This window comes from Phyllopteryx taeniolatus, chromosome 19 (assembly GCF_024500385.1).
Source record: "Phyllopteryx taeniolatus isolate TA_2022b chromosome 19, UOR_Ptae_1.2, whole genome shotgun sequence".
NCBI lineage: Eukaryota > Metazoa > Chordata > Actinopteri > Syngnathiformes > Syngnathidae > Phyllopteryx > Phyllopteryx taeniolatus.
In genome coordinates this window covers 13567323-13591597 of record NC_084520.1, presented here as the reverse complement: position 1 = coordinate 13591597, position 24275 = coordinate 13567323, and the positions used below count along the sequence as shown (strand labels likewise).

The 24275-nt window shown below is 41.7% G+C and overlaps 1 protein-coding gene across 2 annotated transcripts; it reads left to right on the top strand.

The window, feature by feature from the left end:
• The first annotated feature begins 1743 nt into the window (after positions 1-1743).
• cpxm2 (carboxypeptidase X (M14 family), member 2) lies at positions 1744-23576 on the top strand. Of its 2 annotated transcripts, XM_061756395.1 has the most exons (15): positions 1744-2453; positions 2593-3052; positions 4615-4716; positions 8730-8839; positions 9132-9271; positions 12005-12089; positions 13475-13625; positions 13706-13794; positions 16279-16402; positions 16678-16874; positions 18012-18191; positions 19848-20145; positions 20348-20487; positions 21498-21597; positions 22252-23576. In XM_061756395.1, exons 2-15 carry the CDS (start codon positions 2824-2826, stop codon positions 22509-22511), a joined length of 2205 nt encoding a protein of 734 aa, XP_061612379.1. In that variant the 5' UTR covers positions 1744-2453; positions 2593-2823; the 3' UTR covers positions 22512-23576. The 2 variants fall into 2 exon arrangements, with proteins under 2 accessions (XP_061612379.1, XP_061612378.1); XM_061756394.1 differs by having other exon boundaries at positions 1744-3052.
• Positions 23577-24275: the final 699 nt, after the last annotated feature.

Below are 24275 nucleotides of genomic sequence, written 5' to 3'. Positions count from 1 at the left end.
TTTGTTTTGCCATTAGGCAGCGACAGCAAAGGGGGTTATTTGCCTCAAAATTCCATTAAAATGAATTGAAGCAGGCCTTATTAAGAGTTTATGGCAGGCAGGAGGCTGAAACCATCACTCTTCCACCTTGGTGGTTCTTCTCAGACTTAAATTGAGCACAGAGGCGGCTCGTTTAACATTCCGTGCGCGCGCAGCAAATAAAACACTTTCATCAGCGGTGCGGAGTACGGCCAATTCATTTATTGTTGCTGTCGACCACTGACGTCAAAAGATGAATATGTGACAAATAAGGCCAGATATCCGATTGATCGTCAGATTAATTTAAAAAAATATACAGTGACTAAAATAATTTCTTTTTTGGGTTCCTTAATGCTTAAAACTAAAGATATGCATTACAATCAGAACATTTGACTGTTTTACTATACTTTCCTTGAGTATTTGTTTAACTTTACAACAGAGAGATTTTTTTTTTTTTAGCAGTAACACATTACAACAAGAAAAAGATGACATTCAAACAACCATAAAATTGTCAAAAATCAGATTTCTTTGTTTGTTTGAATGACATTATCCTTTTCTCATGCTGTAATGTGTTAATGTGTCGTAAAAAAATCAAAATCTGCAAAAAATTGCCCTCCCAAAAAATTGGCCGATTTTTGCCAATTTTTATAAGTGCCAATTAAATCAGCCGGCCGATTAATCATTGGCGCTCTAGTGACAATTTAGCTTTTATTACCAGGTACAGTGGTACTGTATCTTGACTTACAATTTCTAATTTCTTCTGTGACCAAATGTATTGAAATTCTATTAATCCATTCCATTCAATTTTAAATAAACAAAAATAGCACTATAGTCTATGAATACATAATGAAAAAGAATATAAAGAAATTATTGGCTGTGCGCCTTTAACGGGCGTGGCCTAGAGAGTGACAGCAGTGGCGGGTTCTTTCAGCGTGAGTGTCTTGGCGTGAGTTGTGGCCTTCAGCAGTTCTTTGTTTTTTTTATTTTGTATTTGTGTGTTTGACTGTTTATCCTGTTCAATAAACGGCTGAAAGTGCACCGGCGACTCTGGCTCGCCTTGCCCACATGTGTGGGCATTGCAGTATTCTTTGGTCCTTTGTGTTTTTTTTCCACTTAACTCGAGCGGGGGCGTATCTGAAGCTCGCTCAAATCTCAGATTTTGGCTCACAACAAAAGGGAAAACATCCACCATTCACTGCTTGAAACTTCCAAAACTTGGAATTCGGGGCACTCATAACTCAAGGTACCACTGTATTTACATCTGGACCGGACACTCTACTTGGAAGGTAGATCCAGAGTGAAAAGTATTGAAACATAATGACACCATCACATAGAATGCATATGCTCAGCCTCAGATTCAGGTTTTACATTTATGCTAGCAGCGGTATAACCAACATGAAAACCAGAGAGCTGTCTATGGGTTGAAAGCTGAGAAAAGATGCAAAATCAATCAGTCATTGCATAAACATTAGCCATAACCAGTAGAACCTTTGGAAATGTCCTGCAGAAGAAACAAACCACTGGTGTACTAAGTTACAGACATCAAAACCTCATGTTTTTGTTTTATTTTTGAATCTCTCATAGTCTCTATATTAAAGAGATAACAGCATGAGGCAACGTGTCTCCCACTTGAACCTTCATATTGGAAATAAATTGGAACATGATGCAGGATCATCAAGTAACTCCTCGGAATGTTGACCTCACTTTTGCCAAAACCTTGAAGGAGGAGGCGGCGGATCAGATAGTCAGGAAGTGATCAGTTCGTGTGTGTGTGTGTGTATGTATGAGCGCAGATGTATTTTCTGCACTTGCAGGCATCTGCCAGAAAAGACCGGAAATCGACCACGAAAAAAAAATCCAACCGTCCCCTCGATGGCCTTCCTCCCATTTTTGTCTGCCTCGCGTCTGGGATGCAGTCGAGAGGAAGAGGAGTGGGCGAATTGAGAGTTTAGTGTGCCAAGGAGCGTGCCAGTCCATCCAATCGAGAATCCAGTGTGTGATTATCTTCTACTTTCAAGACTTTCACACAGATGGATTTTTGTTTCTTTACTTTTACAATTCGTGCCGAACCGGTTATGTGCAATGACGCGGTGCATTTAATTTAAAGAGAGTTGAAAGGCTCATTGACTTCGCCAAGTTTGTCTTGCCTCAGCTTGATGAAATGTCAGAAGCTGTGCTGATGAGGGGTGCGAATGAACCGTAGTTCTTCTTGCAACTTCCTCTATGCCCGAGGCGAGACGTTCTCTCTGCGTCCGGATAAAGTTCTGCAGACAACAATTTGTGGAGAAGCAAAACTTTTTTTTTTTTTTTGTGTAGCTTATCAGCTGCTTGACTTTCCAAAAGGAGAGAGAGGAAACTTTCCCAGGCTTCCAGCAGACAGAGTGGGAGGAGATGGAGAGGAAAAGTGGCTCTTGAACACTTCCCAGAGACTCCATGTCTGTGAAGAGAAACACACACACACACACACACACAAAAGATTTCTTTTGGAGTCACCTGCCAGCATCCAAACTCAAAGCTCTTTCCCTGCCTCTTTTCCCTTTTGCGCCTCTCCCTCCCTCGCCACATTTCTCACAGGCTGAGGCATCAATGGACCCTCTGGCTCCGCCGCTCTCGTCAGCGACTTGGAAAGCTGGGAGAACTTGGTGAACTCCGCCGAAGAAAAGTATTGGATGGGACGCGACGTGGCGGAGGACAGCAGCAGCAGGCTCCTCGGGAGTCACCGCCAGGACCCCTAACTGGAGAGTATCCACCCCCCACCCCCACCCCCAGCCCCCCTAAATATACCCTCCCCACTTGGGTGGTGTCATGACGGGTCAGCGCCCCAGCCTCCTGTTCCCCCTGGCTCTGCTGGGACTCCTGGCCGGGCTGGGCCACCTCAGCCAGGGCCATGACGAGGACTACTACATGCAGGAGCTGCTGACGAGGGAGCAGTACGCCCGGGTCCAGATGTCCGAGAGGCCTGATTGGCGTGAGCTGCCCAGGCTAAACAGCAAGAAAGCGGTCAAAGGGAAGGGAGACGGCGGCAGGCCGCAAGGTAAAAATCATTACTGACGTTCAGCCTGCTCTCAGTTTTCAGTCAAATTTGATTGGACTGTGAGAGTCAACTTCCAGATCTTCTAGAAATATTAGCCAGGGTTAGGGTAGGTTTATCATGATGGTTCCACGTAGGTTAAGGGTTATGCCTAGTGTCCCAAGGTTAATGTTATGGTTGTTGGAGTAAGAGTCTATGGTTAGGGTTAGAATTTGGGTCAGAGTTTGGGTTAGGGTTCAGGCAAGAGTCTGGGTCAGGACTCCTGGATTAGGGTTCCAGGGTTTTGCTCACGAAAAGAGTAAATGTAGATTAACTTCCCCACAGTTTTAATTCAATTTCATATGTATAGTGCTACACATGAACTAATCGTAGGAACTCTAACAAATTGCTCTAAAGTGCAAAAACATGCCTCTATATTGTTGGGTAAAAATGCTGAATACTAACCGCTTTTTTACCAGTCTGCTAATATGTCTTGCTCTTTTACGCTGCTTGATTAAGTCAGACAGAGAGTTCAGGTTTGGCGCAGAGTTTGGGCGTCCTCCGGGAATTCTGCGGAGAGCTTAAATCAATTGACAACATGATGGATGCGCTGGGAAAACGTATTCAACAACAACGTCCGCCGCACTCCACTGCGTATACATCCATCAAAGCCGTGCGGTTTCTGCCAGGTCAACTTCACGTTTTCTCCCCTACAACATGGGAACAATAGCGTAGTGCAGTCTTCTTTAGGTGGAGAATGTATGAATTCATGCTATGACATTTAGCGGTTCATCTTGAAATGACCCTTACCCACAACAATACGCACCGAGTAAATGAAGGAAGCGTTAAAGACCCTGTATTATCGCATTAGCATATGACACACAGTAGCATATTGAGCTAGTGTGGGTCCACTGTTTAAGTGCTTCAGTTAATGGAGAGCAGCTGTGTACACAACCTGACCTCACGTGTCACCTGTCTGTCTGCTTCTTACATCTCGCACCAGCACAAACCAGTAAACGCACATCTTGTAGATACTCTAATACACGAATGAAAGTATTTCCTGACAAGTGATCTTACCCTGTATAAAGTACTTTTTCCTGAGAAACGTTAATCCAATAACCATAGCTCCTCTGTAAATGTAGAATCTGATGACTTTAACATTCTAAACGCACGTTTGCGGCCGCCGATGATGACCTGATGCGTTCCTCCGTGCGTGAGTTGGAGCATAAAGACTTTCAGATGTGCATTGGATCGTTATCACATGGGTGAACTCTTGAGGTTTAGCTGAAGCAAAAAAAAAAGAAAAGAAAAGAAAAACGTTCTCCTCATTCCATCTTCTGTGGAATGTGACTCCCCGGCCTAGTCGTGGGCTGCTTGATGGATGAGAGTCTGGACTATACCCTAGTTGAGGGTGTGAGTTAAAATGCGATGACAGTCTATGACGAAAACAGTTTCTAACTAAGACATTCACAAGCATTTTAATTGCTTTTCCATTCCCTTTGACAGAATTCTGTCATTCAAACATGAATAGAACATGAAAACCGGAAGCAGATCTGCTCACGTGCCAATCTACATTCTTCCCTCAGACAAATTGTCCAACAAAAAAGCAGAGAACAACAAGAAGGGCAACCAGAAAAGCCCGAACGGAAGCTCCGAAGGAGACGGACAGCCGACGCGGTTCAAAGGTGGTGAGTGGAAGAAATGATTAACTCTTCAATTGAATTCAATTTCAACCTTTCTTTAAATTTCAAGAAATCATTGAGGGCAAGTCTTCATTGTCAATGATGTCCAGATGATGTAGGACGGGAAAAAAACAACAAACAAACAAACAAACTATCTTAAGGGGCTGAATCTTCCCCCAAAAATGCAATAAATAATAATAATAATAATCCTAATTAGCTGAGTGAAAACTAGCTTTGTGTTGTTTTGCGAGTCATCAAACTTCACCACCATGCTCCGGTCACACGCACACACAGCAAAACTCAAAATCCATCGGAACTGATCGTCATTCATCTGTTTAGTATATCAATTCAAACTTGGTAGCATTAAGGCAAAACCTCTAGGTAGGATGAGTTCAACTTTGAAGGAGCGCTGGAAATGAGCAAAATGTTTTACCAGAACGAACACGGCTGCAAATTTGGTGAGTATATTCTTACCCTTCAAATGTCGATTAATTTGCTGAAATCATATACAGTGCCGCACCAAAGTCCAGCCAGATTCTACTGCCAAGTGCAAAAGGGGCTTCGGTTTAAGATGGGAAGACAAACATTCTCCTGGAGTTGAAAAAATATCTTGGAAAGAGCATTCAGGGAGGGGATTATCCCCGAAAAGGAAATGTCTAGCAATAAATAAAACTGAGGTGAAAATACAGAGATGCTTTTAAGTAAAAGCAGATTTTAGATTTTTGTTTTTTGTTTTTAAATAAATCAATTACATCACACGCAGATGTACGCATCAGGCGGCTATGCTGTATTTATGATGATAACAATACCAGTGCCTTAGCGGGATGATGGGAATCACTCGGTTGGTCATTTGCAGCTCCCGTGTAATGTTATTCTTCCTGAAAATGTTTCGCTGGTATAGCAAAATGAAAATATTAATACATTGAAAAAATGTGTTCCAAGAACCCAACTTCGGCCATTACAGTGTACCGCCATTTATCACAGGGGATATGTTCCAAACTCACCCGCAATATATATAGATCAACAGATTATATAAATGTTTTTATACACCTATATAACTAGTTTCACCCCTCCCACCCACTTTAAACATATTACAACACACTTTTTAAAGTATTCCTTAGCGCCGCTGTCAAGAACCGGGAGACTAACAAATTTGTGGCAAAGTGTGATTGCTTCAAGCTGTTTATTTGGTCACTCCCACTTGAACTTCACTGTAAAAAATGACACATAAAACAAAAGACAATTCAACATTGTGTATTCAAACTCCAAAATGTCCGTTAGCTTAATGCTAATGCCTTGATGAGCTAACGTAAATTAGCATAGACGACAGCGTAAATATTAACCTTCAAACAAGTGCTACTTGAACACAGAGCAGCAACACATACAAACAGATATACAACAATACTCACAGGTATACAGTATATTCTCTCTGCACTGTGGGAACAACAAATATTAACACGGCAAAATGTTATGTATGTTACGATGTATGTCATCATCTCATTGCTCAGAATTATGCTGCATCTTTTCTTTTCTTTTCTTCAAATCCTAATTCTTAAAAAAATAATAGTAATAAAATAAAATATGATGCCTAACCTCTTCCTCCAAACCCATATGCAACTTTTGGCCATTTTTTTGTTTGATTTCTGAAATCGTGCGTTTTGGTGTTGACTTAAAAGTGCCGCTAAACGCCTCATATTCAAAAGTTTTGAACCCCGCCTCGTGTTACTTTTGGCGGCGACATGCGAGGCCCCGGACTGTCCGCTATCTCGTTTATTGCCGTTCACTCAGGCCAGATGTTTTATTCCTGAACGGTTCTGCCCGGAGGATTACATACAGATGCTGTTAATGATTTAAAGCTCGGCAGCAAATTTAAAGCCTGGTGGGCTTGTTATGATCGTTACTCCATTCAGACAGCCCACACAGGGATTCCAAGTGGATTTTAAATGCAGCGTTTGACATGTTTTTGGCTGTATTGAGCTGCTTTTAGTCCTTGGCCTGACCTTTAGCCTTCAGACCTGTTATGAGATGTATTTCCACGAGCGCTTGTTGTTGCACTTTTGAGAAGTCAGGAACAGATTTAAAATGAAAGCGAAAACACGGAAAACTACTAACAGAAAATTCTCCTAAAATTCTCAATAAACGAAAACTAAATAAAAATAAATATATCATAATATAACAGCTTAATCTGTTATTAAATTGCAAAAAACAATTCCCTGGCTTTGCGCAAATGCCTGCTCTAAAAGTTCAGGGTTACAATCTGTGGTAGTAGAAGAACAGATCCCGTTTCGAAAAACTCATAGAAATCGTAAATTGTACTACGCGTTGGAGCAAGTCGACGGCCATGAAGCTTCTTAAACCGGCGATGAACTGCAGACGGGACAGAAAAATTTCTCACCAGGTGGCCCTCCACTTCAATGTCAATTGAGGAGCAATGGCCAACAAAATGCAAAGCTTAAGCCGTCAAATGGTCATGGCCTCGCGTCTGTCTGAATGATACTTGGAAGTGTAAAGTGACTTTTGAGACACCCTTTATTAGGATTTTCAGGACTTTAGCTTGAATACATTTTCCTACATTTATAGTATACAGTAAGTTGTACAGCAGGAATCAATTTAGCTTGTGGCGCAAAACATAAATTGTCTCATTGGATGTTAGAGTTGGATGTTTATTTACTCCCAAAAATGAGGGCACATTTTGGCTGGTGGAAGATAAACGTCCACATTCACAGTGGTCATAAATAACTTTTCCTAGTCTGGCTGAATGTACAAATGGTCTTCTCAGCTCTTGCGTCACTCTTGAGCGGGAAAAGCGCAGACAGCGCCGAGAAAAATTATGTTGGCCCCAATGCTTCCACTCTTCCATAGCCATTACGGTGCCTAAAAGACCTTCCAAGGTTTCACTTCTTCTGCGTTTCTCTTCGCCTCTGCAAGTACTTAATGGCCGACGTCCGCTCCAAACTCCACTTCCAGCTGCAAAATGAAAACATTCCTTGACGATGTGCAGCTTCTTTTTTTCCCCTCCGTTTTTTTTTTTTATTGGGGCTTTAGTTTTCTAAAAGAACTGCATCCAGCACATTGCCTGTCTATTGATGTCGTCGACTCATTGGGCACTGGCGGAAAAAAAAAACCCACACTCATTGCTGAAAATTGCTTTTCTGGGAGACAATAAAAGGCAAAGGCATTACTGCATCGTATGAATATGGATGAAATTACGGAGCTGGACTGGAATCTTCGACACCAAATGGATTCAGATTCAGAAAACTTTATTCAACTCCGCAGGGTAATTAATTTTTGACAAACTCAAGGTCACGTCATCATTTTTGGTGGTCAACTAAGCAAAATCAAATGTGTCTACTTCTTTATCCTTGCTAAATGGATTTCTTTTCATTTTGGGGAGAAAATCTAGACCAAAATTGCAATTGTCACCCTAGATATGTTTTATAGTGTTTATAGGACTTAATATTTTTAAGGTCTTTAAACACTTTAAATCAATACAACCACATTTAAACACATATAATATATTGAGAGAGAGAGCAAGAGCAATGGATAACGCAAAAACATTGTACAAATCGTATTTAAAAAATAAAGTAACAACTTTGATAACACTTAAAAAAAAATAATTCCGCAATATAGCAGGACTGCATTCACTCGTATCTCAAGGCCTCACTGTATACTCAAATTTATGATGACCTTTTCTCAATTTACTAGTGTGAAATCGGGGCTTGTTTAGTTGAGAACAAAGCTATTATTCTGTTGTACGAATGGCAACATGTGGACGCAAAGGTTAATTGTACCTTCTTCCATATAGTGGAAGAACATTCAAATGTTCCGCCTGTCTCTATATGTCAATGGCATAGATAGATGAACATTATTTGTAGCAAATAATTGACCATTTTCAGACCAATTAAGTCACACTGGACAATTTCAGGCGGCACGTGATGATCTCACGCATCACATCACTTTAGGAGTCACTTGTCTCAACCACCATTTAAATTTGCCATCTGTCACGTCGCTTTACCCAGAGTGCCCTCCCATGGGATTAGAGACGCTGAAGATCGATGACTTCCAGCTCCACGCGTCCACGACCAAACGCTACGGCCTCGGTGCGCACAGAGGTCGTCTCAACATTCAGGTGAGGGTTGCACTCACCTGCATTAGAAAAAAGAACTGAAACAGTAAGATTCTTTAACATCGACATATTATGCATTTTTCTTTCCACGATTTTAAACTGTTTTGATACGGTCAGCAGTATCGATAATGGCATCGGAATCGATAAATTCATAATTCGAACGGGGATTCACTGTGTTTCACATTCTCCAGCCTCAGCACGGTCGAAATGTTAGCATGTTAGCACACAATTGCGCACGCCAGCGAGAATTCGGCGTCCATCTGGGCTAAAGTTCCGCTGTGCGCCCCCCCCGCAGGCCGGCCTCTACGAGGACGACCTCTACGATGGGGCCTGGTGCGCCGGCAGGGACGACCCGCTGCAGTGGCTGGAGGTGGACGCCAGGAGGCTGACCAAGTTCACGGGGGTCATCACACAAGGCCGCAGCTCCCTCTGGTCGTGAGTACGCATGCACGCCGAGGCGCAGATGGTCACGCGGCGAGGATGAAAAATGTCCGATGGCGCACGTTCGCTTTGAAGGAGAATCACTGGGGAGAGGGGACCGACTTTCCGAAGATGTGCCAGAGTGACACCTTGAGCTATTTTTTTCAATTTGTCTAAATCAGTTACATGATACAGCAACCACAGAGCTCGCAAAAAAATATTCCCAATAGTTTACAGCAGGATCTACACTACATAAAAATGTATATTAGTAACATAATTAATAGAATGTAAAACAATAACAGTTTCTTTATCATAAATTAGTTGCAGCTCCTTCTGGTGTGTGTGACTTGGCCACTGCGGGGCAGTATGATAGTCATGCAGACACAAAGAAGAGTTTCACAACTACTGAAAGCGACCCATTAAACTGCAGAAATAATTTTCGCAGGGGATAAAAAATACACTATATGCCTGTCTCTCTCCATGTTTTGATGCAGTTTGTTTGAAAATATCCATTGCTTGAAGTGTTACACCACCACCACATACTGTAGATTTGTTAGCTGATGTTTTAGCATTAAGCTAGCGGACTTATGCAAAGCTATGTGGTTGTTTGGAATACACATGGAATTCTCTTTGTTTCATGTATAGTTAGACAGTAAACTTTAACTGAGAGCGGCAGTAAGTAGCGTGAAGCTTCTTTTTTGAAGAATTTTTCATCTGCCAAACTACTGATTGTTGTCAAGTCAGGTCACTTGTATTTCAAGGCACCACTGCATTGTATGAGATAACGTTACAATATTGTAAAAGGGAATGAAATCGCAATATTTTGTCCCACACAAGCGTACCTAATAGAGTGTCCTGCTGGGTGTTTTATGTGCAGTGGCCGTCCAGCAGACAGCTGCAGAGGCTCCCGGCCGCCGGGCCTCTCTCTGCGTGCCGCCTCTGCCGTGACACAGGCGGCAACAATCTAGCGGGATGTTTGTCAGATGATCCGTAACGGCGCCCCCGCAATATCACGGCAAAGACAAACACATGGCAGCAGCACTTTAATCTTCTGCTCAACACAATAGAATAGAGCAGGGGTGGGTTAAACTTTTGTGCTCAAGGGCAAGGTTAATCATAGATGAGGCAAAATAAAATATCATTTAAAAAAAATGTATGTTAAATTGTTGATCTTAATAAAGAAACAACCCGTTTGTCATGTTTTATTTCATTATTTATAATGAAGTAAACTACAATAAATAAAATTCAGTTAAATGTACATGTAATATTTGTAGAAAAAATAATGATTTTCATATTTTAAGAAAATAAAAATAACTATTTTAATTAGCCAATTTCGGCAAAAAAAGTGCTACATTTATGCAACAAATATTACACAAATTTTGATCATGTAAATGCTTGGTGGGCCAGATTAATAGAGGCTAAAGTTTGCTGTGTGAGAAAATTTGACAAATTCCGAGCTTGTTAATTGGAAATACAGGCATCGACTTCATGAGGCAATTCATTTTGAGAAGAAATGGAAGCGCTTTGTGTGCTGCCGTTTGCACCACCCGAGGTCCACGAGCGCACCGATGCCTGAGACAGAACCTCTCCGCAATTAGCTCTGTGGTCCGTGTAGCTGGCCTTGCTTGTGCCTTCTCTGCACAACGGCGCCTTAATTAGCCGGGCCGGGAATTCCTCTGAGGCGGGACCGGCCGGGAACTGATGTCTTTATCAGGGAGCACAGGAATCTGCCAACCTTCAGCTCGCATGGTCACTACAGCATTCCGAGGCATGACGGGACGTCGCTGACCTACTTTACTGTTGATTCCAAATCTCTGTGCTCTAAATTTGTGACAAGTTATACTGTAGAGTTTTGTACTTCTTAACCACACTTTGAAGTAGCCTACCACTTTCAATTTTGCTACTGACTGAGTTACTTTTCTGGCAGTTCGTTTGTTTGTGGGTTAGCTAGCTTGCAAGGTCATACAAAAAACAAAACAAAAAAAAAAAATAATAATATTAAAAATAAATAAATAAAATAAGTGCATTCAAATGGTTTGTTATTTCGTTAGCGAAGTGACAAAATAAATTCTATATCGCAACATTACTTTTGTAGTTTGTGAATTAGCAGTGTTAGGCAAAAAGTAAATGTCACTGACCAGGGAAAAGCAAAGCTAGATTGTTAGTTATTTAGTTCACTAGTTAGTACTTTTGCTCATTAGTTTGCTGGCTTGGTCGTTAGTTTGCTTGTTAGTTTGTGTATTGGGTCGCTAGTTAGTTTGGTAGTTCGTGAGTTCTTTCGTTAGCGGGATTACGCGAAAACGACCTTACATCACTATTCAATGAAAAGCTAAGCTAGCTTGTTAGTTGTCTATAATGTTTGTTTGTCGCAGGGTTTATTTGTTTGCTCGCTAGTTTATTTTTTTTTTAGTTGGTTCGTTAGCAGGCTTACGCAAAATAAACATAACGTGACTGACCAATGAAAAGTTGTTAGTTTTTTGTTAGTGTGCTAGTCTATTCATTACTTTGCTTCATTGCTAGTTTTTCCGTTTGTTAGTTCATTTGTTAGCAGAGTTAAAAACAATATAGGTCTACCGTCCCTTTCCGATGAAGGAAAACGTCAAACGTCATAAAAGTTCAGAGTGAAAGAATGACATTAAGAGTATTTGTATTGCTGACAAATGTCAAAACAGTATAAAGTGTACTGTAGAATCCCAGTAAACAGTATATGTAAGGGTTAACTTTTTTGTTTTTGTTGTCGTTGAACAGGAGCGACTGGGTGACCTCCTACAAGGTTATGGTGAGCAACGACAGTCACGCGTGGGTTACGGTGAAGAACGGCTCCGAGGACATGGTGAGGAGAATGTTTGGTTCCGTACTACAGTTACAGTACGTCTGTGCTTAGTTAAATGAACTGAGAGTTAATAGTAAACACTAACGACCCTTGAGAGGAACTAGAAGCTCATCTCAGATCTCTCAGGCATCAATGGCTGCAATTATTGATCGTATAAATGTGATGAAGTGGCTATTCTGCGCCCTGATTTATGTTGTCGTGAGCCTCCGCCACAAGCCGCCCACTCACGAGCCTTTTAGTGCCAAATGCCTAACGCCACCATTTGTCTTTCGAAATGCCAAAAGGTGCAACGGGCATGGCCGTTAAAAAAATTTGCACAATAAACTCCCAAAAAGTTGTATGACATCCAACGGGGACTGTGTGAGACGACTACAGTACTTTTCACTTAATGAGCTTTCATGCAGTACAACTGTCTTTGATGGATTATGGACTGTGCATATGATCAAATGCACTGCAGTCTCCTTGGAAGTTTCCCAACAACGTGCAAATAAATGATCAGTGGGCCACCTACAGCACATGAGCCAAGTTACAGCCCACTAGAGCATTTTGATCTGGCAATGAATGCGTCAAAAAACAACATAAGGTGACCGACCAACGAAAAAAGTTGCTCCGCCAGTTTGTTCGTTCACTGAATCGCTGTTAGTTTGCTAGTTTGTTTGGTTAGTTTCTTTGTTAGCTAGGTTACGCAAAACAACATAACACACAATACACTAACATATCAATGACCAAAAAGCAAAGTTAGTTTTTTACTCCCCTAGTTTGATTGTTTTTTTTAATTTGTTTATTAGGAGTTAACAAAAACAACACAAAATGACAAACCAATGAAAAAGATTTCTTAATTTTTTTTTTTTGTTCATTAGTTAGCTAGTTCACCAATTAGCTAGTTAGGTTTTTATTTTACGAGTATGTTTGTTCGTTTGTTACCAGGTTTAGGTTTTTAGTGCACTAGTTAGTTCGCTCGCTCATTAGTTTTTTTGTTAGTTTGGGAGATAGTTCATTCATGAGCTTGTTAGTTTCTTGGTTCACTATTTCACCAATTCGCTAATTAGTTCATTTATTCGCTAGTATGTTCATTTCTGGGGAACTGTGACAAAAAAAATCTAAACTTTGTTAGTTCGCAGCAAAGCATATTAATCAGATTTTTTTTAATTTTTTTTTTGACATCTTTAACAATTTTTTTTAAATGTGATAAACCTCACACATGACCAGGAAAAAAATCTGCCTGTTTTTTTGTGCCAGGCCTAATTGGCTATCGTTTCACTTCGTGTCAGGATTATGCAAAATACTACACAATAGGAAAAAGATTCCCCTCCCTAGATTTCTAGTGTTAAAGAATTGAATGTGCCTAATGTGTCCTAACTCAGCATCTTTTTTTGTCTCAGTAGATCTTCAGAGGAAACAGGGAAAAGGAGATCCCAGTGCGCAACATTTTTCCGACTCCTTTGGTGGCTCGCTACATCCGAATCAACCCTCAGTCGTGGTTCAACAGCGGCAGCATCTGCATGAGGGCGGAGATCCTCGGATGCCCCTTGCCAGGTGAGCTGAGGTCACCACGGGTCGCCTTACATTTGTTGCTAGGCAGATTTCCTGTGGTCATTTGTGGTTTTGCCAGACAGACCCGAATAATTATTACCACCGACGCAATGAGGTCATAACGACCGATGAGTTGGACTTCACTCTTCACAGTTACAAGGAAATGAGGCAGGTGAGTCGTTTGGTATTACGCACTCCACGGGACACTTTATTAGGTACGCCTGTCAATATACTATAATGGCTGTGTAGAAAATAGTATTTTTTTTTAAATAATAATGTTCAGTTTTTAGTGATTTTCAGAAAGGAAATAGTCTTACAAACATATTTTATTTGCTCTAACTGATTTAAATGTTTTGTTCTTACTTTTTTATCTGTATGAGGGGCTCATAAAAGATAACAAAAATATTAATTTAGAGATAAAATTACTGTTTTTATTGATACATTCCAGGAGGTTAAATTGATTTATTTTATTTTTTTACTGTTTCTTATTTTTCTCTCTTTTTTTTACCTTTACTTAATTTTATGACTTCTGATGTTTCAGTTACCTTGTTTTCCTCCATAAGAGGGTCATAATATTAGAAACACCTGCACAAGAAAGGTTATATAGCAAAAATATTAGTTTAAAAAAAATCATCAATTAAATTCCAATTTAATTTTAGAGGTATTTATTTTATTGCATCTATTTTTATTTAACTACTGCATCCTGGTTTTCCAAATTCTTAAAAAAGCCCCCTCTAAGTGCTGTGAATTGTAAGCATAGTGTTAAATGATTACTTCTCTGACCATGTCGATCAAAATTATTTTTTAAGTAACATAATTTGAATACAGATCTTGTATTCTATTTTTTTGTTTACCGTATTTAGTCATAAAAGGTCCCAAAAATATAAATTTCAAAATATAAAACTGCTCGGTTTGACACATTGCTACAATCAGAGGTGTTAATTAAACAGTAATTTTATATTTTGTTTTTATTCATTTCATTTTAACACTACAGTATATCAGAGATTGCAAATGTTTCTATTACCTCATTTTCCTCCATCAGAGGTGGAAAACAAAAACACCTGCGTGATAAAGGAATACAAAAAAAAGCTCATTATTAAATGACATGAATTATTTGTATATTTTTTTGTTTATATATACAGTATGACATCATTTGAATACACCTCTTGTATTGGATGTAGTTGAACAGGTAAGAGTATTCATGGAGTGAGGAGAACAGCTGCATTGGTCACAATGCACATACTATTCAAGTGATTAATAAACAAGTGAGTCTGAGGTGCTCCCGATGTCCCGAACGGCTGTCGTGGACCACGCTGAACAGCCCCCAACCCCTTCGTACGAGTGCGGCCATGTTTTTTTGATGTGGTGCCTTGAAACACTCCAGCGTGGTGATCAAAGTCAACTAAATGGAACGCGTCCTTCATGGCTGTGCGGCTACAATGAGTGTCTCTCGGCTTCAAGGGGAGGTCCTGGTAAAAGAAAAGAGGTGCTATTTTTAAACCCCTGAAGCCTTTTCACCTACTCCCCCCCCCCACTCCCCTAGCCAACCCCTGTGACATTTCATTTGAGGGTGCAGGTAGCTGATAGCGCTTCGCCGTCAACCTTGCCGCTTTTACATAATGCACCGAATATGGCCCATTGTGGCTTCTCCAATATAGAACAGCCCCACGCCGTAGTGGTGATTAGAGTAAAAAGGAGGAGAAATTACCTCATTTGCTGAAGAGGCAGAATGGGGCTTCAAGATGAAGGTCCTACAGTCGAAGAAGAAAACTGTGGTGGTCTGGGCTCGGTTGGGCTAGTAAGGCCTTCTCTGCGGACCTAAACCTCATTAGAAGGACTGATCCACAGTACGATTACAAGCGAAATTCTAATTTTTGTCAAACTAAATTGTATGAATTGTTTCCCAAATGCCTATTCTCTTCATTTCATGGCATTTCTCTTGGCTGCACTGCTTCCAATATTCATGTACTTTTTGTCCAAACAGGTTTCAGCCTATATGTCATTGTATACTGCCCAGGGCCTTCAGAATCTGTACTGCTGGCCGTTGGATCTTAAACTGGATTATACTGTGCAACAATTAGTTCCATACAAGCATTTTGATTGGAGAAGAGTCCTTCAATGAGTGATGATATGCCACACTTGGACTTTTAAAGACCCTGAAAAGGGAATTCGGAGCGGTTCAGGAAAAGGATGGATGGATATTTTCTAAATAAATATTTGAGGAAAATTGCTGGAAACCTGCAAAGATTGAGAACTATGTAGTACTCAATTGTGGAAATATAGTGTAAACTGTTTTCCTGATATTTTGGTGTGCTCTAAAACGGCACCTTGTGCTTCAGAGTGCCTCATTGTCAGCCGTGAGTGCACGCATGCACGTCACTGCACAGTCAATGGAGTTCCTGCTTTGTTCTTTGAAGATCCTCATTTTTATTTGATGCCCTGACACTCAAAATGAGTAGAGTTCTTGCTTTGCCACAGGGCGACGATCCCTGAAAGAGGGCCGAAGATCAGTTGGTCTTACTCGACACCAGTAGGGTCCTTGCGGTGCTCTGGCGCTATAAACAATGAGTTTTCATGAGATATCATTGAAAATCAAAAGGTGGTGCTTTGTTGAGACGACAAGAAGTAGTAACATGTTTGTTTTGTCCCTGCACAGCTGATGAAGGTGGTCAACGAAATGTGCCCCAACATCACTCGCATCTACAACATCGGCAAAAGCAACGGCGGCCTCAAACTGTACGCCATCGAGATTTCCGACAACCCGGGGGAGCACGAAGTGGGTGAGTGTGTTCGCATCTGTTTACCAGGGGTGGGGAACTCGAGTCACCAGTTGACTCGAGTCAGGTTTAAAGTCGCAAATTTTCAGACTAATGGCTAAAACTTATCGACTTGACCACTGTTTTGAATTGTTCATTGTTCCTAACCCTCCATAAAACCTTCAGGCTTCTGCTAGACAGAAAAAACGTAGAATAACTTGAGAAAATGAAGGTTTGAGAATTCGGAAATGTACCTTTTTCGGGAAATGAACCTTTTTAACCCTGAGTTTGGCGTCCAGGTGAGCCGGAGTTCCGCTACACGGCCGGTTCCCACGGCAACGAGGTGCTGGGTCGCGAGCTCCTCCTCCTGCTGATGCAGTTCATGTGTTTGGAGTATCTGTCGGGCAACCGGCGGGTCCGACACCTGGTGGACGAGACCCGCATCCACCTGCTGCCGTCCGTCAACCCCGATGGGTACGAGAAAGCCTTTGAAGTGGTAGGTCCGCCGTGACGGCCAGCGTGCTCGGCGGGTGCGCACGTGTCGTTCCTTTGGCGGAAGGCGAGGAGACGTGCAGGATGGCGCATGTGACGCACGCCTGCAACGCATCGCCTTTAATCAAGAAAATGGGATTAATGACTGGAACAGAACTCCACCAAGGCCAAAACCTCCTTGACTGTATCGAGTCAAAAATGTAAATCGAGGTCAGGGGTGGACAAAGTATAGCCCGCAGGCCAAATATGGGCTGCTCCAGTCTTTCATCTGGCCCAACGAGCATTTACATTATCAGGAGTCCTGCAATATTTGTTACATTAATTTAGCCACTTTTCCTAAAATTGGCTCATTAAAATGAATTTATTCACTTTTTTCATTTATCTCATTAAATAATTGGTAAAATTGGTAAAAAAAACAATATATATATATATATATACCATCAGTAAAATAAGCAATTTTACAAGTACATTAACATTTTATTTCACCAAATAAATCTTTCATTCATTATGATTTAATTAATAAAAAAATAAATATGAGTATTGTTTTATTAGATAAACTATTTGACACATTTTAGACACACATTTAACTTTTACATTTCGTAATAAAAATAAATGAAATTTAAAATGACAAAATATTTCCAAAAATACAAAATAAAGAACAATTTCAAAATATATGCACAACTACTATATTTTTTAAAAATCATTTTCAAAGTGTTCAAAATAATAAATAACAGTACAAATGATTAAATACATTTAAATACAGATCACTTGAATACATTCAATTCATAATCCCATTTTTTTCTGCTTGTTTAAATCGAAAACCCCTTGAGATTGAGCATCTCATTTCTTAGGAGGGTCCAAAATAATTACAAATCATGCTGTGAAAAAAAATGAAAATAAAATAAATACAAAAATGTATGATGATTCTACATCCAATATGGCCAGAAAAAACTACTATACCCTGTGAGTAGAGAAAAGAAGTGCTACAAAAATTTGAATCAAATTCAGATTAAACATTTCCGTTTCCACTATGTTTACGTTGCAGAATAAAAAAAAAAAAATAATACTATAAAACTTGTTACCCACACAAAGCTCTTGTTGTCTCCATGGAGCTTGAGGCGGTCTTCCTCCTTGTGCGCAGGGTTCCGAGCTCAGCGGTTGGTCTCTGGGCCGATGGAGCAACGACGGCATTGACATCCACCACAACTTCCCCGACCTCAACTCCATATTGTGGGAAGCCGAGGCCAAAAAGTGGATCCCGCGCCGGATGGCCAACCACTTCGTGGCCATTCCCGAGTGGTACCAGTCCAAAAACGCCTCGGTCAGTGCGGTTTTTGTAGGGTATTTTGGGCTTGGCACTTTTATTTTTGTGGTTTAGTTTAGTCGTGGGAATGCTGAAAAGTATTCATACACATTGTATGTTATTCTGCTCCCAAATTCTTTATTTTTTACTATTATTCCACCAATATTCACCATGCTATTTCTTCCACATTTCTTCAACTTATTCAACCGATTCAAAGCATTCCAACTTCAAACTGTTCAGCTCATTCAGGAACTATTGGGAACTATTTCCCACATTCCCAAAATTCCCACATTTTCCATTACTAGACGTTTTCCATAACAACATTCCCAAATTAATACAGATATTTTAAATATTTACGTCCTCCTTCCACATTTCTCCACTGATTCAAACCATTCCAACTTGAAAATGCTCAGCTAACTTAAGACGTCTTTGGAACTATTCATCACATTTCCCAATTTCCCACATTTTCATGATGACATTTCCAAATTAAGAGATTTTTTTTTAACCTCCTCCTTCCAAATTTCGACCAATTCAAAACCATTCCAACTTCAAAAAAAAAAATAAAAAATCCAAATTAAAAGATAGTGTACTTCCACATTTGTTGACTAATTCAAACCTTTCCAATTTCAGGTCTCACATTCTACATTCCAACAATTCAATTAATTCCACAGCATTTCAGTTCAGCATCAGCATTCGCACGTAATTTCGACAGAACTCGCATTCTCGAGTTTGCATCGTGTCTTTAACCATGACATTCAATTTGTTAAAAGTCACAAGCTGTATGACTCAGAGTCCTGAGCCGAACCCGCCCCCACCTCCACTTTGGCAAATCCCACAGCGAGGGGCATCCATGCCTGGAAAGGATTTACACAAAAAAAAAAAGAAAAGAAAGGGAGCACGTGGGCGTAGAAGCGGCGTGTATTTCAAGAGAGGCGGATGCGCCGCCGTCTGTTAGTAAGAAGACGAAATAGAATCCAGGGGTCTATAAAAAGCGCATCGGCAGTGTTGTGACGTTGTCTGGTGTGAGTCACACGCTGGGGGGATCCAAAATAGCTGCTGAGGTGCTAGGATACCCGGCCCCTCAGCATCAGGACCACTGTGCTGTTATCTCAAGGCTGATTAATAAGCAAATGAGCACATAATATTGTTTAATATTGGTCAAAAACCAAGCTGCAGTAATACTAGTTGTTTTTCGCAGAGGATAAAGAAAATACGCACGTAAGTGTTCAAATATCTGTTGCTTAAAGGTTTATAACACCACTTCACCGATGCTATTTGTTAGCCCGTCCATCGAGTTTTGCATTAAGCTACCAGACTTTAGTAAGGCAAAGTTAAGTGGTTTTGTAAAATACACGTAAATTGTCCTTGTTTTATCTTACGTTTGACTACAAACGTCAACTGGGAGCGGCAATAAACAGCTTGAAGTCACATTTTTGAAGACTTTTTCACTATCTGCCCAAATGCTGCTTGTCGTGCAGTGTGTTAAGTTCACTGACCACCATATTAGGTAGCATATCTTCAATTTTTGTTTGCAAGTCAAAGCAAAAAAAAAATCATCACGCTTAGCTCAAAGCACCACTGTGTAACAGTACTTCTCTCATCTTTATTGTATAATTCTAATACATTTTTTATCCGATCCCGCACCCACTACCGCCCTCGTGTACACTGCTGTAGGTTGCCGTAGAGACACGCGTTCTAATCACCTGGATGGAAAAGATCCCCTTTGTGCTGGGCGGCAACCTCCAGGGGGGCGAGCTGGTGGTGACCTTCCCCTACGACAAGACCCGCTCGCAGGGCGTGACCAGGGAGCAGACGCCCACGCCGGACGACCACGTGTTCCGCTGGCTGTCCTTCGCCTACGCCTCCACCCACCGCCTCATGACGGCCGCCAACCGGAGGGTGTGCCACAGGGAGGACTTCGCCAAGGAGGACGGGACCATCAACGGGGCGTCCTGGCATACAGCTGCAGGCAGTCAGTGACCAAATTGAAATGGGCAAAAGTATTGGGACACACCGCGCATAACGTGAGGTCACCGACCAATGACCAGTGCTTAATGTAATGATTGGCATGTAGACCGACGCTTCCGATCTAACTCGATGAGGGTGTCCCAACACTTTTTGATCATATCATGGAAAGATGGCGCTGTTATGAGGACGTGTGTGCTTGTTGGCAGGCATGAACGACTTCAGCTATTTGCACACCAACTGCTTTGAGCTCTCGATGTACGTGGGCTGTGACAAATTCCCTCACGAGAGCGAGTTGCCAGAGGAGTGGGAGAACAATCGCGAGTCTCTTCTCGTCTTCATGGAGCAGGCAAAACAACACACACACACACACACACACACATGAACAAAATAACAAACACACCTGACTGAGGCAAGTTGGAGTTAATTTGAGGGAATTTGTTTTGGCACATCTGCCTTCACATATGCCTCACTAGAAACATGAAGTTGTCCTACATATCAAATGAATGCTGGAAACTGTTTATGGAAAGCATTTCATCGATATCAAGGATATCGAAGTCGTTTGAGCATTTATTGGGTGTCAAGGATATCCAGCTCCAGCTTGTACTCATAGGGGAAAGTGGCACAAGTAGTGGAAAAACATGACCAGTAATACACTCGTCGTAGTAGCACGCTGACAAAGGACAATGAGCGTACCAAGCCTCACACAGAAAGGCTCTCAGAATCCCTGGCATTAAGGCTACGGTTACACTATGTTCCTGGCGGCAATAGCAGCGCCGTATCAGGCCACCGTGGACAAAACGTGACAGGCCGTGTCTGCTTTACTTTGTCAAGAGTGCCCCCCTGCGCTGACGCCGACTCTGGGGCCAAGCCTGGCAGGGGAGCTTCATCCGAGTCTAATGCGGACACAAATATGCTTCAAAGCTACCCGGTGTCCATGTTTCATCCGTCACAGAAGGTGAAAAAAACGTCTGGGACCTTATCAGAATGTACCGGACGTACTGTCATCCGCAGTAAAACTCAAGCTGAACCATAATGCGCCTTTAAACCTGTGGCACTCAGCAGTCCCTTACATCCACGGCCCATCACGGATGCTGTGTTAGACTGTGAGAAAACTTAGCAAGGCTTGAAAACGGAGAAAATAAAAAACGGCCCAAATCCCACATTGTACTACTTTTCGGGCCAACAGGGGTTGCCGCGGCCGCTACGAACGGTGTAACCGTAGCTTAAGAATTGTTAACCTTGCACGAAGCTAGAAAGGGTCACAAAAGTATCTCTAAAAGCTATGGTGTTAATCAGTGCGACACTATTGCAACGCTCCCATAAATGCAATGCAGATTATTGTTGTTCCATCCCCAGGTGCATCGTGGGATCAAAGGCGTGGTGAGGGACCTCCAAGGCAACGGACTAGCCAACGCCACCATCGCCGTGGAGGGCATCAGCCACGACATCCGCACAGGTGCACAAGCACTATTGAAGCTCTTTATTTCTTTTTGAAATCACAAAAAGTCTTTTTTTTTTCTTTTTTAGAATAATACCTTAAAATAAATGCAGCCTTCAAAGCCAAAGTAGCTAACTCAGGACCGTGAAATTGCATGCGCTTAAAAAGTACATTAGCCATTTTTATTCCTGGAAGTAATTATATTTACAGTAAGTCGACACACTCCAACGATATACTTCTCAATGCAAATGTATGCTCTTCAATTAAGTCATTTACAGCTAATTAATTATTACAATTCAAATCAGTGGCTCAAAGGCTAAAAATAAGTGAGCCGGCAGCAGACTAGTAGCAAAGCAGACTAGAACAAATGTTTTAGATTTTTTACCGCTCAGATCGGAGTTTTTGGGCGCCTATTAACAGCACTTGCCCGGGAAAATGTCTAGGGGGATGCCTCTTGATGTCCCCCAAACCCCGTTTGGATGCCCCTCCCCAGGTGGATGCCCTGTCTGCCCCCCCCCTCCCTTTGCACGTCACTGCATGCACTATATAAAATACCTGTTATAAATTAATAAAGTCTCCATTGAAGCACAGTTCTGCTTTGTTTGTGCGTATGCTGTGTCTCACACTAACGCAAATCCATATTGGTAATGAATTTTTTTGCGCGCGCTCCAGCCGCTGACGGGGACTACTGGCGCCTGCTGAACCCGGGCGAGTACCGAGTGACGGCGAGGGCCGAGGGCTACAACATGGTGAGCAAGAGGTGCGAGGTGGGCTACGAGATGGGCGCCACCCGCTGCGACTTCACGCTGGGCCGCACCAACCTGTCTCGCATCCGGGAGATCATGGAGCGATTCAACAAGCAAGGCGGCGGCAAAGCGCCAGCCAGGCCGCCGCAAGCTCGGCGGTCCGGAGAGAGACGACCGGGGACTTAATGGTGGCCGGAAAGTGGGGAACAACTCGAAGAACTGAAACCAGAACCTATTCATGATTGTGGGGACTTCCGTGATGGAAAACAATGTATTATTGTTGAAAAACATCTCAAACATTTTCTACACTTACAAAGCTGATCTATATAGTACAGTGAACCCCAGTTTATGTGGGGATACATTCCAGACCCAGCCCTCAATCGTTTTTTCTTTTTTTTTTTAAAACAGTTTTAAAAATTAGTTTTATCCCTCCAACAGGCTTTTACCACAAAAATGATTAAAACACAATTTTTATCATATTCGTGGTGTCTATTCTCAGTCTTGCACAGTTTTCCAAATGAGAGTTAAGCATCCTCGCATCAAGCTAATTGTCACTCCCAATTGAATTTTACTCTAAAACAGACACACAAAACAAAAGAGAACTAAACGTATATTTAAACTCCAAAATGTTCAACCAAACATAATTTTGTATAACGAACTTTTGTTAGCTGAATGCTAACATGCAATAGGAAACGCCATACACGGGCTAACGAGAATTAGCATAGATGTCACAATAATTATAAACCCTTATACAACTGCTTTTTTAACACAAATGGAGCAGCAACACATACAGATGGAGCTTACAACAATACTCAGAGGCATATATTCTCTGTGCTTTGTGGGGACACTATTACTTTAACTAAGTTGGGGACCTTCTCTGCCTTTCCTTCTTCCTCTTAATGCTGCGGCATCTCTTCCAGTAGAGCGCAGTGCCCGGCGTGTTGCGACACAACACGGTGCTCCAACTGAAGGCGAGTACAGAGTACCACAAAAATTGCTTGAAAACCCCACGATATAGCGAGGGCACGAACGACGAACCGCGATATAAGAAGGGAACACCGTATATGACATACTCATCATAAGTCAACATCATTTTTTAAAAATGTAAATAATAAAAGACAAACAGACTCTGCCTGAGCATCTAATCTCATGTATGTACATAGAGGACCTGTTAAATTATGTAAACCACTACAGAGGCAATGCAACACATATGCACATTGCTTCACATGAAATAAAGTCTAATTACGCTAACTGTGACGCTGTTTGGATTTTGATTTCCTCACAACTAGAAGTGGGAGGCACTCAGTCGTTTATCAAGATTCGACACAGGGCGGAATTAAACAGGTTGGAAAAAACTTGCTACGTGAAATGGTTTGTAATCAGTGTTGGAGATTAACACCTGGCGAATGCGCGTGAATATTAGCAGTAATGCCGCCACTCCGACGAGTCACTTTGGCAGGTTGAATTTTCTCTGAGGAATCAGTCATGTGTGCCTTTGTGACGGTTATGTTGTTAAAAAGTGCTTGTAACTTGACTTTTGAGAGTCTGAGGTTGTCAAAACGGTCAATAGTGGCAAGCAGAAGAAAAAAAAAGCTCTTTGCTTTCCCGCTGAGGTGTCCACTTCTCACTTTGGCCGAGGTGCGTTTCGGCAGGGATCACTGGACCGAGCGAGCGGTTTGTTTATGTTCTCCGCTCGTTCTTAAGGTGTGAATGTACGGACCGGCCAGTCATTGCCGCCCACGCTGAGGTGCTTCCAATGTTTCGCTCGCCTTGTTGCGCTGCACGGGAGGGAACCAAAAAAGTGCACTTCTACACACCAATTATGAAAGCGTTGTCAACTGCACCACTGCTGCAGAAGTGGTGGAGGCATCGATTCGTACATTTTAGGATTGGTATTAAAAGTTAATGCTATATGACAATTTGCAGTGGAAATAAAAAGTCTACACACCC

Coding starts and splice junctions, on each gene's coding strand:
- cpxm2 (XM_061756395.1), top strand. CDS start 2,824: ATGACGGGTCAGCGCCCCAGCCTCCTGTTCCCCCTGGCTCTGCTGGGA. Junction 16,403..16,677: donor CCCGGGGGAGCACGAAGTGG/GTGAGTGTGTTC, acceptor TTTGGCGTCCAG/GTGAGCCGGAGTTCCGCTAC. Junction 16,875..18,011: donor ACGAGAAAGCCTTTGAAGTG/GTAGGTCCGCCG, acceptor CCTTGTGCGCAG/GGTTCCGAGCTCAGCGGTTG.